General features: G+C 39.4%; 1 protein-coding gene across 7 annotated transcripts in view; it reads left to right on the top strand.

Moving 5' to 3' along the window:
- Window positions 1-944: 944 nt before the first annotated feature.
- The window catches only part of ppp1r9a (protein phosphatase 1, regulatory subunit 9A), a 50015-nt gene continuing 37949 nt past the window's right edge, over window positions 945-13010 (top strand). For all 7 annotated transcript variants that reach the window (XM_066673896.1, XM_066673894.1, XM_066673895.1 and 4 more), the window contains exons 1-2: window positions 945-1095; window positions 2096-3533. In XM_066673896.1, coding sequence (XP_066529993.1) covers window positions 2202-3533 — 1332 coding nt within the window. In that variant the 5' untranslated portion in view covers window positions 945-1095; window positions 2096-2201. The remainder of the gene's footprint in view (window positions 1096-2095; window positions 3534-13010) is intronic.

Genomic DNA, 13010 nt, shown 5'->3' with positions numbered 1-13010 from the left:
ATAGATAAATAAATAATCTAAGTAATTACAGTTTAATTTATCACAGGATACCACACAACATTATGCAGTGTTGTCTGTGTAGTATGAAGTGTAAAACCACAGCTCTCATCACAGCAGAATGAGTTCTGTATCCTTCTTGTGTAGAGTCTTGGGTAAGACTCTTGCCACTACATTCACATCCATCTGCAAAATTAACAGATAAGTAGGACACTGTGAATAGTCTGCTAAATGACAAAAATATAAAGGTAATTGTAACCTTACGCTAAGACATTTCTCAAGTGCTACAAAAGTGGTACAAGATATAAATAGACTATGTTAGAATACAACATTGTTAATTAAGCTGTTTTGCAAGGGCAGGATGAAATGTGTTCTCTCTTTTCTGTCATACATTTTTGTTTTGGCTATTTGTTTTTAAAATGATACACGTGAACAGATTATACTGATTTAATCTGTAAATTAAGTATTCATATTTAAAATTAACTGTGCCTTTGCTGAACCGCCTGTGCTGATCTTTATTTTATTTTATTATTTTATTTTTATTATCAGACTGCGGTTTGGTGGAGCACCCCCTCCCCTTCCCCCTACCTCAGATTATTGGAGTGAACCATTCTGTTGTAAATAAGGTTGTACACCTGTCACATGGACGAACCGCTCTCACAGAAAAATAGACAGAGAGAGAGAGCACACGGTGATGTTCGGATATAAGATTTAGGTTAGAAACGTATGTAAAAAGAGCAAAGGCTGCGTGTTTTATCAAGAGGCTTTAGGAAAAGGCGTTGTGTGTTGACCCCCCTGTTCGGAAAATGGAAGCGTCACCCTAAACAGTCTGCAATGGCGTTGGCTGGCCGTTTGTGTGTGTGCGTGTGTGTGTGTGTGTGTGGAGCCCGGTTTGTGTGTCAGATTGTTCAATGGTATGCTGAAGGACTCTAGTCCCGGTGGTCTGAATGAAAATGATGTTTAGCCCTCGTTGTAGGCATGAGTGTCGCCTATTTTCCTCCGACTGACCACTTCAGGCGGGAATACGTGTACATCTCTGAGAGAGGGAACTGATAACTGCATCTTATTTGGACCGAAAGACAAAAAAAGAGAGAGGACGTAAGTGACCCTTTTGTTTTGAACGTGAAAGCACAAGCAGAAGAGTTAGGCAACAGTTGCCTTACTTCTGCTTTTTGAGACGTTTTCCTGTTGGTTAATTCGGCCTGTGATAGCATTTGTGTGTATGCCCGATGTTGATTTGAAGGCTTTACAGACAGAGCTGTCAGTTTTCCATGCGACGGACGGACATGGTAGCCTCTAACATTTCGGTCTTACCTCTAAAATGCGTCGCAGTGGTCTCGAATCAGCAAGTTACATGTTTTTTTTTATATTAAATATGATGTATTCCTATGTCCTGTAGCTCATTTATGATTCTGTCTGTATATCTTCTTTCTGAATGTGTTTTCATTTGCTGAATGTTGCGGTTTTACATTTCACCATTCAACTGCTGAGCCACTGTTTAATTCCAGCCGTTTTCTGTCATTTGCATAGCTTTCTGTGCCCTTTCATTTCAAGAGGTGAAATTTAATAAGAGGTCTGGCTTTTTTTGTCTAAGCCTTTATGTATAAGGAGGGCTCCATGTATAAAGTCCCCATATGTGCATTAGCACAGCAACAAAAAATATTCCTCAAGTCCTCATGGCATACTGATGATTACGCAGACCAGTCTGGCCCAGGGCGGTGGGCATCAACACACTATAAGGACACCTTCCCTTGCTTTTTAGCTAGAAGTATATTCTTATACCGAGTTCATCCCTGTACTTGCAGGCGAAGATGAATAATGTGTGCTCACTCCACATGCTGCTCAAAATAACCACGAATGCCATTTTGTTGTGCTCAGGAAGCAAGCTCTCTTACATCAGTGTGCACTCAATGAATTAGACTGCACCAAGTGCTTTAGTGAAAGATCGCCCTGCCCTCCTGTGATCACTGTGTTATTAGTGTATTGATATTGTGTTGCTACCTGCTCATAAGATATGAGTGTATAGTATGGTCAAGAAATTGTTTTTGCATGCTTTGTAAACACATTCCAATCTAATTCACAGTTGTTTTAATTCTAGGGTACCATGGCACCACCCAGCCGAACATGATATTCAGTGGTGTAAATAGACATTCAGGGATGCGACTGCACTTTTGAGGGCAAATATTCCCTCCGTCTCCACTAAGATGCTGAAGACGGAGGCTTCAACGGAGAGGACTAACTTAAGAAGTGCCTCTCCACACAGGAATGCTTACAGAGCGGAGTTCCAGGCTCTGAAGAAGGCCTTTGACCAACCCAGGCAGGATGGTGATCCCAAGCCCAAAGACCCGGAGCGTGTCAGGCAGCCCAGAGGTCGGCAGTATGGTGCGCATGTCAGCCGAATCAAGGACATGTTCATGCAGATGGGCACCGAAAACACAGGCCCTGGCAAGACACGAGCAAGGGATGAGACTTCGCCGCAGAAACTCGCCAAGCCGACCAACTTCATCAACCGGGCAGATGGTTCGGTGATTAAACTTCAGCATGGTGACAAGAGCAGTGGTGGCCATAACTCCAAGTTCTCAGAGACAAGGAAGCTTTTTGAGCAGAGCTCCAGAGATACATCACAGTCTCCTGTGTACTCTTATGGCAGAGACAAGAGGGGATCTCATGAGCATCTGGATGAATGGAGGGGGGCACGTTCCAACAGGGGTAGCACAGACTCTTTGGATAGCCTTTGCTCACGGACAGAGGCTTCTTCACCTACAGTCAGCCAGCTTAGCGCTGTGTTTGAAAATTTAGACCAGCAAGGATCTGGTTCCACTGTTAGAAGAGGCTATGGGGGCGGGCGCTCCCTTTATTCTCCAGACAGTTCACTCAGACATGGGGAGGTTAGTGAGGATGACACTAGTGCTCGACAGTCTCCATCAAGCGGCATGTACAGAACTCGTGTTGGGAGTAAACATACCCTTCCAGTTTCATCCTCCTCAGAAGATCTTCTCAGTCCCAGCCCTTTATCAGAAGTTGTAGAACAGCCAAAAACAGTACAGGAGACAAAGCTCCAGGACAGGACTGTGGCAGAAAGCAATAATGAGGATGCAGGAACCACAAAGGCTTTGGATGGGTCTGGTGAGCAGAAACAGCTGGAAGATGCTACGAGAGTTTGCACAAACTCTGGTCAAACCAATGAAGCTGCAGCCCATGACAAATCACAGGAGGATACACCAGACTCTAAAGCCATCAAGAAGGATGCAGAGAATGCTATCAAAGATGAGTCTAGCCGGATTACAGAGGATCAAACGGAGGAGCCCAATGAGGAATACTGTAGCAATGAGAGGGTTATTTTCAATGCGGATGGGGATGCTTGCTATCAAGGCTGGGGAGAAAGCTGCACAGACCTGGAGGATGATTTGTATGGGGATGATGATGTTTGCTATGACCCTGGGTCAGAGATCACAGAAATTTCTGGTCTTCCAGAGGAGGCAAAGGAAGATATTCCTCAACGGCGGAAAATACAATTCAGTACTGCTCCAATAACAGTAAGGTTACTCATTGTCTTCTGGCTCTGATTTGTCTTTCACTCTAAATGCCCACTTGAATAACAGGTATGTTCCAACTTTGTCTTCAGTGCAGAGTATAATGTGTACTATAACATAGAAAGTATACAGCATAAACCTCTAGGCTCTAGATAATCATATCTGCAGGAGGACATTATTGGCCTTTGCTAAGCTCTGTTGAGTCACCATCTTGCCAGATCATTGCAGTGCAGTTTATTTAATGAGCAGGCGGTGTCATAAAGTGGCGTTTGGAGGGTCTCTCATGTCTGCGGGGAAATGTGTCCTCACACCCCGTTTTCCTCAGCTTCCTTTTCGCTTTAAGCACTCATTCAGCCTGTCTCTGTTCTTTTTGTGATCTGATCATGTTCCTTTTATTGTCAGTGATCCAAGTCTGATCTCACAGGATGTGTGTGAATCCTGTGTGTGCTGCATGTTCCTATGGGAAGTGTGAAGGTGGTAATTGCATTCTGAATGCTTCTGTTCACTAGATTGCATTACTCTGCTTCTTAGAGGGAGTTAGGAAGCTGCATGTTTTTACTGTGGTTTTTACTGGGGTAGTAGTTCAAAGGATATTTCTAGGAAGCATTTGTAATCCATCTTATATTGTCAATTACAGCCGTATGGTCCATTTGCACTGCCCCCACTAGATCAATGAACTTTGATTTACCAATTTAAACAGGGCAGCTCATATAGTTCAGCAGATCAAGACTATTCTGGATTATTGATTGGCTATGATATTTCAAGCATCTCTTAACTAAGTAAACAAGTCCCTGGAAATGTGTTTACAACAGCTATTAGAAGCAGTCAGAAATTGTGTTGGAGGCATGGCAAATGAAAACAACCAAATATTCCTCAGGTCCATATCAATCCTATTAGTGGGCTTAAGGCTTTCTGAACAATTTACTTAGATTCTTCCATCAGGAAAACGTGATGTTTTGCTGATAATCCACCTCATGTTAGCTGAAATCTCATGGAGTTATCTTGTGTCAGCTTTTGTCAGAGTAAAAGGTCAGCTACTCCAGTTACCTACTCCTTTTTCCTATGAAGTGTATCATATTCTTAGAGTTCTGTAATCAGATCACATCCCTGTGCTACCCTCAATTTGAATTCTGAGATTAGCAGGCTAATTATAAGTGAAGTTATTTATATAGGTCTTTCCTGCTACCTTCACACAATATGCTAATTCAAACAAATGTTAAATGGATTACTTAAATGGCTTAAAACAAGCTTGGAACTCAAACATGTGGGTAATGCCCTATTTTAATGGCTCAGTTTTATCACACTCCTGTTCAATATATTCATGGCCTGGAGGCTGTTGAAATGCAATTGTCCTCTTCTAGATAGGGAGTAAATAGAGAGTGTCAGCCCATTGTAAATTGGTATTGTGTCCCCTGGGTTAACAGTTGACTGGGCTGAATTGTTCAATGGCCCTTGGCTTCAGTTTATCAGACAAAGGCTGGACTTTGCTCATTAATCATATGGAATATTAAAGTCGGTCAGGCCACACTTGTTTTGCATGCTCTGAACAAACAACAATATGTCTGCTGTTTCTACTTATGAAAGGGACAAAGTTGTTTGGTAAAATGTAGCTACTCCCACCAGACTAACCTAACACAAGACTAGTTTGACCCCAGGGGTAGGGTCTATGTCTCTATAAGGAAGTGTTTGGGTGGGGATAAAAGTCTGTGATTAATCTTTCTCAACATTTTCCTCGCTCTTGTAATATTTCTTAGCGCCTCGTAAAGCGGATAAATCATTTCAACATTAAAGCTTTTAAACCTTAATTAATCTAGTGCTCTTGTAAGTGGCTGTGGTGGAGAGCTGCTCTAGTGGTTGTGTGCTATAACAGCACTTGCAGACACCCTTCCATCACTGAAGTAAAGAACAGCTCTATCAGTTCCAGAGAGTTTTTCAGGAATTTGCCATCTCCTTCTGTCACAATTTTATCTCTCAATGATCATAATCAGTAGTAGTCTATACTTGTATTTTGGGCATTTTTTTGCCATGTATTTAATATTCACCAACTATAATGTATTAACTGTATAGTCCTTATGCTGTAAGAAGGCAAAGATATTCAATGGGGAGTGTACCAGCTGCAGTTATCAGGGCTGACTATTGTAGACACTCTTATTGATCTGACTTACCGTGGCTCTCCTCCTGTTCTCCCTGGCTCTCTCAGATTACTTGAGTAATGACGGTGAAAAAGTGGTCAGCCCAGTGGCTATACTTACTGCTGGCTAAGATATTATTATTACTTTAGTACTTTTTAAAGGGGGTTACTTTAAATGTTTTGATTTTGTTTATTCAAAGCAAGCACTATAGTGGTGATTAAGAACTCATTACATTTTTCCCTGAGTAGAACAGAACATTCTGACCATAAATGTTGCATTGTTTCTAAGTGTGATTGGATCATTAGATTTTGTGGCCGATTCCACTTTCCTTGAAGCTAAATTGCATAGTTGTGGCAAAGTTTTTAATTGAATGTACCAGGTATTCAAGAAAATAGCATGGTTTATATGCCTTTTGTACAAAGCTTACACTAAACAACTTTGTATACCGACTAAGTTTATCACTTAAAGAAATGGTGAAAGTGAAAGTTTTCAGTGAATTTTCTCCACAAATGTTTATGCACTAGACTTTACTCACTGAACACAAGCAAAATATAAATCATAAAACTGAGCACATTCACATGAACAAAATTCAAATTAAAATAATATGAAACAATTATAATGCACTGATGGTTATCAATCTCTCCATGTTTAATTTTGTGAGAGCTGAGTTTGCAAACATTTCCGATATTAAAATTCTTAATCTGTAAATATCAAACAATTAAAACAATCATATTAATGTAATTTATGATGTAGGTCACAATATTTGTGTATGTTTTACTCATATTTACTGTTTAAAGTTCATCAGTATATACTGATAATATTTTTAGTAATTACGTAATTTGTTTTTCACTGTGTGAATACAGGGTTTTCAGGAAATGTGATACGCATAGAGTGAACATAGGTTCCAATGTTATCCCAGATATCTACGCTGACTGCATACCTCCAGCGTAGCCTCTCACTAATATTGTCTTTTTTTGAGGGAAACTGAAGATCCTGACTCACTGTTGTTGCTTTGGATAGTTATCTGCTGGGAGACTGATTCATAATCCTTGCATGAACACAGTTAATAACATGATATCTTTGATAAAATGAGTAACTGTAGGAACAGAATTTTTTTTTCTTGTCTACATATCTATTAGAGAGGAATGGAAGGAGCGGTGAGGGAAAGGTCTGTGTTGTACTGGGTTCTCATGCTTAGTCCAACCTTGTCAGCAGCCACATGTTGCACAATCACATGACCTGCCACAGCAGAGGAAAGGTCTTCATGCCGCGTTAGCCCTGGTTACAAATGCTAAAAATACAGGAATAACTTGCACCACAGCACAGACCACCAGCTTGTAGCTGTTTTTTGAAGTTCCGATGCTGAAAGTTATGATAATTTAGATAAATCATTAGTGGTGGTGTGCAGTAAATAAAATGCATGAGATGCTTTTGGTTCTTGTGGTACTATGACAGATTCATTTTATATTTGAGGGACACAGTTAACAAGACATCCTGTTTTGGGCACACACAGCTTCAAGCCTTATGACTGAGATGCAAAGCTAATTAAATGTAGATGGGGACTCTGTATGTGCGCTCCTGGCTGCCCTTTGTAGTGTCTATCCTGTCATCATGCTCTCTATGTGCTCCCTAAATGGCACTTAGAGGTTGTAATGAAATGTTGCATCATACAAAATTTGGCCTCTTGTTGCGACATCTTGATTCCCTAATCGAATTAAGTGGATTTGAAAGACTGGAGAGCAACTGAATGAGTACTGAACGACTCAGTAATTGCGCACTCCACTTTTTCTGCTCCATCATTACATTATAGAAGCCTGCTTACTGTCCATCTGGATACTGTGCTCTTGTGCCTGTTCTAGTAAGCAGAAATACATAGCTTTAATCAGTGATGACACTGACAATGGTTGCAGCCTGTCCCATGATTGCATCTGAGTGTTAGGCGTGCTTGATTCTATTGGACGCATATCTGTGTTGACAGATGGCTGTTCAAAATCATAGGCATCTGACACGTTTTGATATGAAAAATATTTCAAACCATCATTTAATAACATATGTGTTGTTCTCTGGAATAACAAAAGTGGTAGACCATGCTATCGATTAATTGTTTATTTTGTTTGTATTTTTAACTCTATAGAAACACTATGGAAAAGTATTTAGGCACACTTCCTAATCATAGAATTCAGGTGTTTCACTCCCATTGCCACAGATGTATAAAATCAAGCACAGAGACATGCAGTCTTCCTTTACAAACATTTAAAGAATTGGTCAAGAGCTCACTCGATTTCAGCTACTGTTGCAAAAAGTCACTTTGTGAAATTATATCATGATCAAATGTGAGTTATATTATTAAAAGTTTGAAGTGGTTAAGAACCCCAGCAACTCAGCCACAAACTGGCAGACCACATAACGTTACAGGATCAGTCAGGGTTTGACCAACGGCAGGATAATATTAGCTACCTGTCTTGTTATGCCAACTGTAAAATTTTGGTGGAGGAAGGTGTTTGGTTTTCAGTGAAGGGAAATCTTTATGCTTCAGCATAACAATAACAAGATGCCAAGTTTGGATAGTTCATTGCTTCCAAATTTGTGGGAAAGGTTTAGGGAAGGCCCTTTCTATTCCAGCATGTTTGCAGCCCAGTGCACAAAGCAAGGTCTAGGACTAATGGTTTTCTGGATGAACAGCTCCAAAATATTGTAGAAAGCCTTCTTAGAAGGGTCAAAACTGTTGTAGCAAAAGGGAACCAAGTCCATTTTAATGCCAATGGATTTAGAATTGGGTGTCATATAATTTCCTGCTGTTTTAATAGCTGGATTGCCAGTTTCTACATTTTTAAAATTTGTACTATGGATGCATAGACAGGGAAATCAAGGCCAATAGCAATATTCCTTATTCAACTTACATAGAAGCACAGAGGCAAACCTTTATAGCATGAAGAAACTGAAATTATATTAATTGAGATTGGTCCTACAGAAAAAATGTTCTGTTTTTTTTTGTAGGGTTGTACATGCAACTGTAGGCTTTATAAATAAAATGCTAATGTTTTAGCACAGTAGCCCATGATTGCCTAAATTTTGTGATCTTTCAGAGTATAATAAATACACAAATAAATTTGGTCACAACATTTAGGCAATAACTATATAAATTACATCAAATATTAAGAAGAAATATTTGTAAAAACTCCCCAAAGTTGATATTATATCAAATGCATGTTGATTATAGTCTTGCTTTGTGAATAGGATATTGGCACCAACCCACAATTCCCATGTGTGCATCCCTATTGATTTTCTATTATTTTAGCATCTGGCTAGTTGGAGGGTAAACAACCATTGAATGGCCAACAGGTTTGCTTTCTGCCAAATGGCATGGTTTTATTTCTCTTAATCAGTTGACTGAACATCCTGCTGTGACCTGCTCATGCAGATTATCTCCAGCATTTCTGGTGTGTTGTTTACTCACTGGAACTGGAATGTGACAATATGTAAGAGAAAAATAACCATCTGTAGTCCCTGTTCCGTTTAATCACATTTCGATCAGGGATGTTGCTCAGAGTCTTTTCAGTGATAGGTATTTTGCTCTGAATGTTGGTCTAGTGTAAATTCCACTCAAGTTAATATTTCACAGTCTGTGCCGAGGCACTTGAGAAGGTGGCCCTAAATCCAGGGAAGGAGATTATATTGTACTTGGACACAATGAAGCTTGAGACAGGAAATGACAGTACATAATATTCTGCTGTTCTTCTTTACAAATGCTGACCTTCTTTGTGAAGCTGATAATTCCTAGTTTAAGACCAAAGATGAAAATGAAAACATTAAATGCACTTACATTTCCAAAATAACTTAATTGAGGCATTTTTGTTTGAAGAAAGTATTAAACCTTCACATGGTGTGCTAACACTCTGCTCTAGATTCAGCATTTTTTTAAATAGGCTCATAAACCTGACTAGGCCTTTGAGGCGTGTGTGTGTGTGTGTGTGTGTGTGTGTGTGTGTGTGTGTGTGTGTTGATATGACTCTTTGGTACAAATGTTGTCACTCAGCCTTAGCAGATGAGACACATTAATGCAGAGGCCTTAGAGAATGTTTTCCCTCTAAGATATGTGGAGGGATTTCTGCTGCTTTTGCGGATTAGCATCCACTTGCACCACTCAAGCATAAGTTAACTGGATGTTCCCTACCAGAAGCAAGGCTTGACCAGAACAACAGCAGCAATTCTGTAGACCTCTTAGGAACTGGTGATTTTGCAATCAGTGTTGGGATTTGTTGGGATTTAATGAAAAAACTACAAACGCTTCATCTGAAGCAAAAATGGAGGCCTTGACACAATTAAACAGTACAAACAAGTTATCAGGAGGTGTTATGATTCCCTTTAATTTCCCTGAAGCAAAGTCCAGGCTTGTGAAAATCACTATCAGGAAAGATACTTGAGATCAGCAATAAACTGCACTGGACCAGGGAGGACGACAAAGGAGTGGGCGTCAGGACAAAATTATAATATCTTACACCCTTGTGATACTACATTAGAATTGCCTGTTTTAAAAACTGCATTAATTATGCTCTGTTTGTAATGAAGCAAGTTGTTGGCTAGTGTTCTGAACATATCCATGATATTCTCACATAACATCGTACTTATTATGATTAGAAACTTGATCACAACAACAATAACATGTCAGCATAGTTCCCAGGTCGGTGCTGAAGTGTGTAAATCTTTGCAAATGTCAGATTTTATGCTTGTATCTGGTGGCAAAGTGTGCTACTGTTACTGTATATTAGCCATAATGAGTTCTTCAGTGTGTTTGTTTTGGTGACACCTGACCTCTTGCTGGGTTGAATTTTTAACTATATGAAACAGAAGACAGCCCTGCGGTCATCAGGCAGGGAAGATCCCAGCTGGCCGTGTCAGGCACAACCACTGCCCCACCCTCCCTCACTGGGTCCAGCCTTTTTCAGAGAGGCATGCATTGTTCTCCTTCTGCTCTTGCCTGAAAACAAGGAGGTGCTCAGACTGACACACTGTCCTGCATTGTTGTTAAGTACTGAGGCCAAATAGGCCGTCTGTTTTCACACACATTTGCACCACATTCAGTTTTCTCTCAGTGTGCACAGAAATAGTGTACAGTCAGCAGGGATTTGTCTACAACAACCTCTGCCTGCTTCAGCTTGAAATCTAGCTTGCATAGGTTCCAATTTTTCATATTCTCTTTTAGGAAAAAGGTGCTAGGTAGCTATTTTTGAAACTGCTTTATATTGCACTCAGTAGATGCACTAGCAAGCTTTAAAAGATGAAGAATGTAGCAAAGAACTTGATCCTGCACCCCTACATTTGGGTAATATGATAATATTTCTCATTTTTAAAGATATTTATTTATTAGTTATTGTGACATATCACTATATTCCTAAATATCACAGTATCAACACTACCTAATGTTTTCTTGCAAAAATATAAAAATAAAAAGCCTTTTGTGTGCATTTTGTGCAGTTTCACATTAGTGCAGTTTTTTCCTATTTGAATGCATAAGTTTGATAGATTTTTATTTTCCTGTTGCCCTTTCTTCTTATTGTTTGATTCATTATATTAGGCTAAACCTCAAACTGTAGGCCTATGTTATGCCCAAATATTTATGCCCAATTGCCCACCATAAGCACCTTGAGGCAGACTTAATTTAAAACCGTTTGTATTTACTAAAGCCCAACTTAACAATGCTTTTCATTCAATTACACTAATTAATCATGCAGTAGGGTGCTCTGTTATTAGCTATGTGAGATTCTTTAGCCCACTCACATTGCTGGGAATATTGCACATGAAAGAAGCAGTTGTTTGTGATTCCCAGATTCTTTCCTCACTCTTATTCACTGCACACAGTGCCAGTGGGAATTTTTAAATATGACCTTACCCACCCAGTGCTAATGCCTTAAACACAGGATTATAAGAAGGCAGAAAATGTATTCCTGGACAGATATATTTCAGTCAGTGTCAGCATTATTCTTTATTATTCTAGGGTTAGTTGAGTTTCCCTATCCAGTTTTACTGGTCTGTCGTGGTCTTGTCATGTGTTAATTTCTCTGTCATAGATAAATCATTCTAGACTTCAACAGTTCATTCATTCATTCAATCATTTCTGTAACCACTTCATTATGGCCAAGATACTGAGGGGTCTTGGGGTCTTGGGCCTACTCAGGAATCATTATGAAGTAGGTAGGAACACCAACACACTCACTCACTCACTCACTCACACACACACACACACACACACACACACACTTCTATATGTTCTTGGATTTTGGGAGCAAACCAGAGCACCCAGAGGAAGCCAACACGGAAACCGGCAGAACACACCAAACTCCTCACAGACACTTTCATAGCGTGTTTACTTTTTTAGTTGAGCTTTTTTTTTTAGCTTTTACAAGATGGAATTTCTCATTTTCCAAATATATATATATATATTTTTTCATTTTCTGTTTTGACAAAATCTAGATATGGCAAATTCTGATGGATGAAATTTTCAGTGTTAATTTGTAAGTATAAACAAATTTAGAAAGTGATGTCTGCAACACTCTCAAAAAATTTTAATTTATGCTTTTTAATCATTTGGGAATTAAAGGCACTAATTGTTGCAGTTTTGCAAGTGGAATTTTTGCCCTTTTTTGCTGTATACAAAACTTGAGTTGCTCCACACTCTGTGTTAGCCGTTAACTGATTTTCCTCTTCATGGTGTGCCATATATTTTCAACATTAGACAGATCTGCACTGAAGGCAGGCCAATCAAGAACACACACTTCATGTCTATGAAACCACGATCTTGTAACTCATACAGAATGAGGCCTAGCGTTGTCCTGCTGAAATAGACATGAAGTTCCTTGGTAAGTTACATTGTCTTGATGGCATCATATTCTCTCCAGAACACTAATATAATCCTTCGCTTCAATGGTACCTTCACATATTTGCAGATACCTCAAGCTATAGGCACCCCATGCCATCACATGTTTCGCACTATTCATTGTGGAATGTCTTTTCCATCTTTGGCATTTACATCTAACATTGTTTTTTCCCCAGAACAAGCTGACCACAGGACATGTTCCCAGTGACTTTTATTTTTATTTTTTATGTCCATGGTAGTATCACAGGTTTCTCAAACTTTACCACCTGAGGGCTTGATGGTCAAAATTTGGTTAAATGTTGAGCAGAAACGTTTTTGCTTGGTAAATGCTTCTTTTATATGTTGTATTCATTTTATATTAATTTTGCAAAATGGCCCAGCTTTTCTGGAACTGGGGTTTGCAATTTGGAGTTTAGTATCTTTATCTGAGGCCAAGAAATTAAGTGGACATAGTTTGCATCTGTATCCCTGTAC

This window comes from Hoplias malabaricus, chromosome 6, assembly GCF_029633855.1.
Source record: "Hoplias malabaricus isolate fHopMal1 chromosome 6, fHopMal1.hap1, whole genome shotgun sequence".
NCBI lineage: Eukaryota > Metazoa > Chordata > Actinopteri > Characiformes > Erythrinidae > Hoplias > Hoplias malabaricus.
Note: the sequence above shows the minus strand (reverse complement) of the source record. Positions and strands in the feature narration are given on the sequence as shown.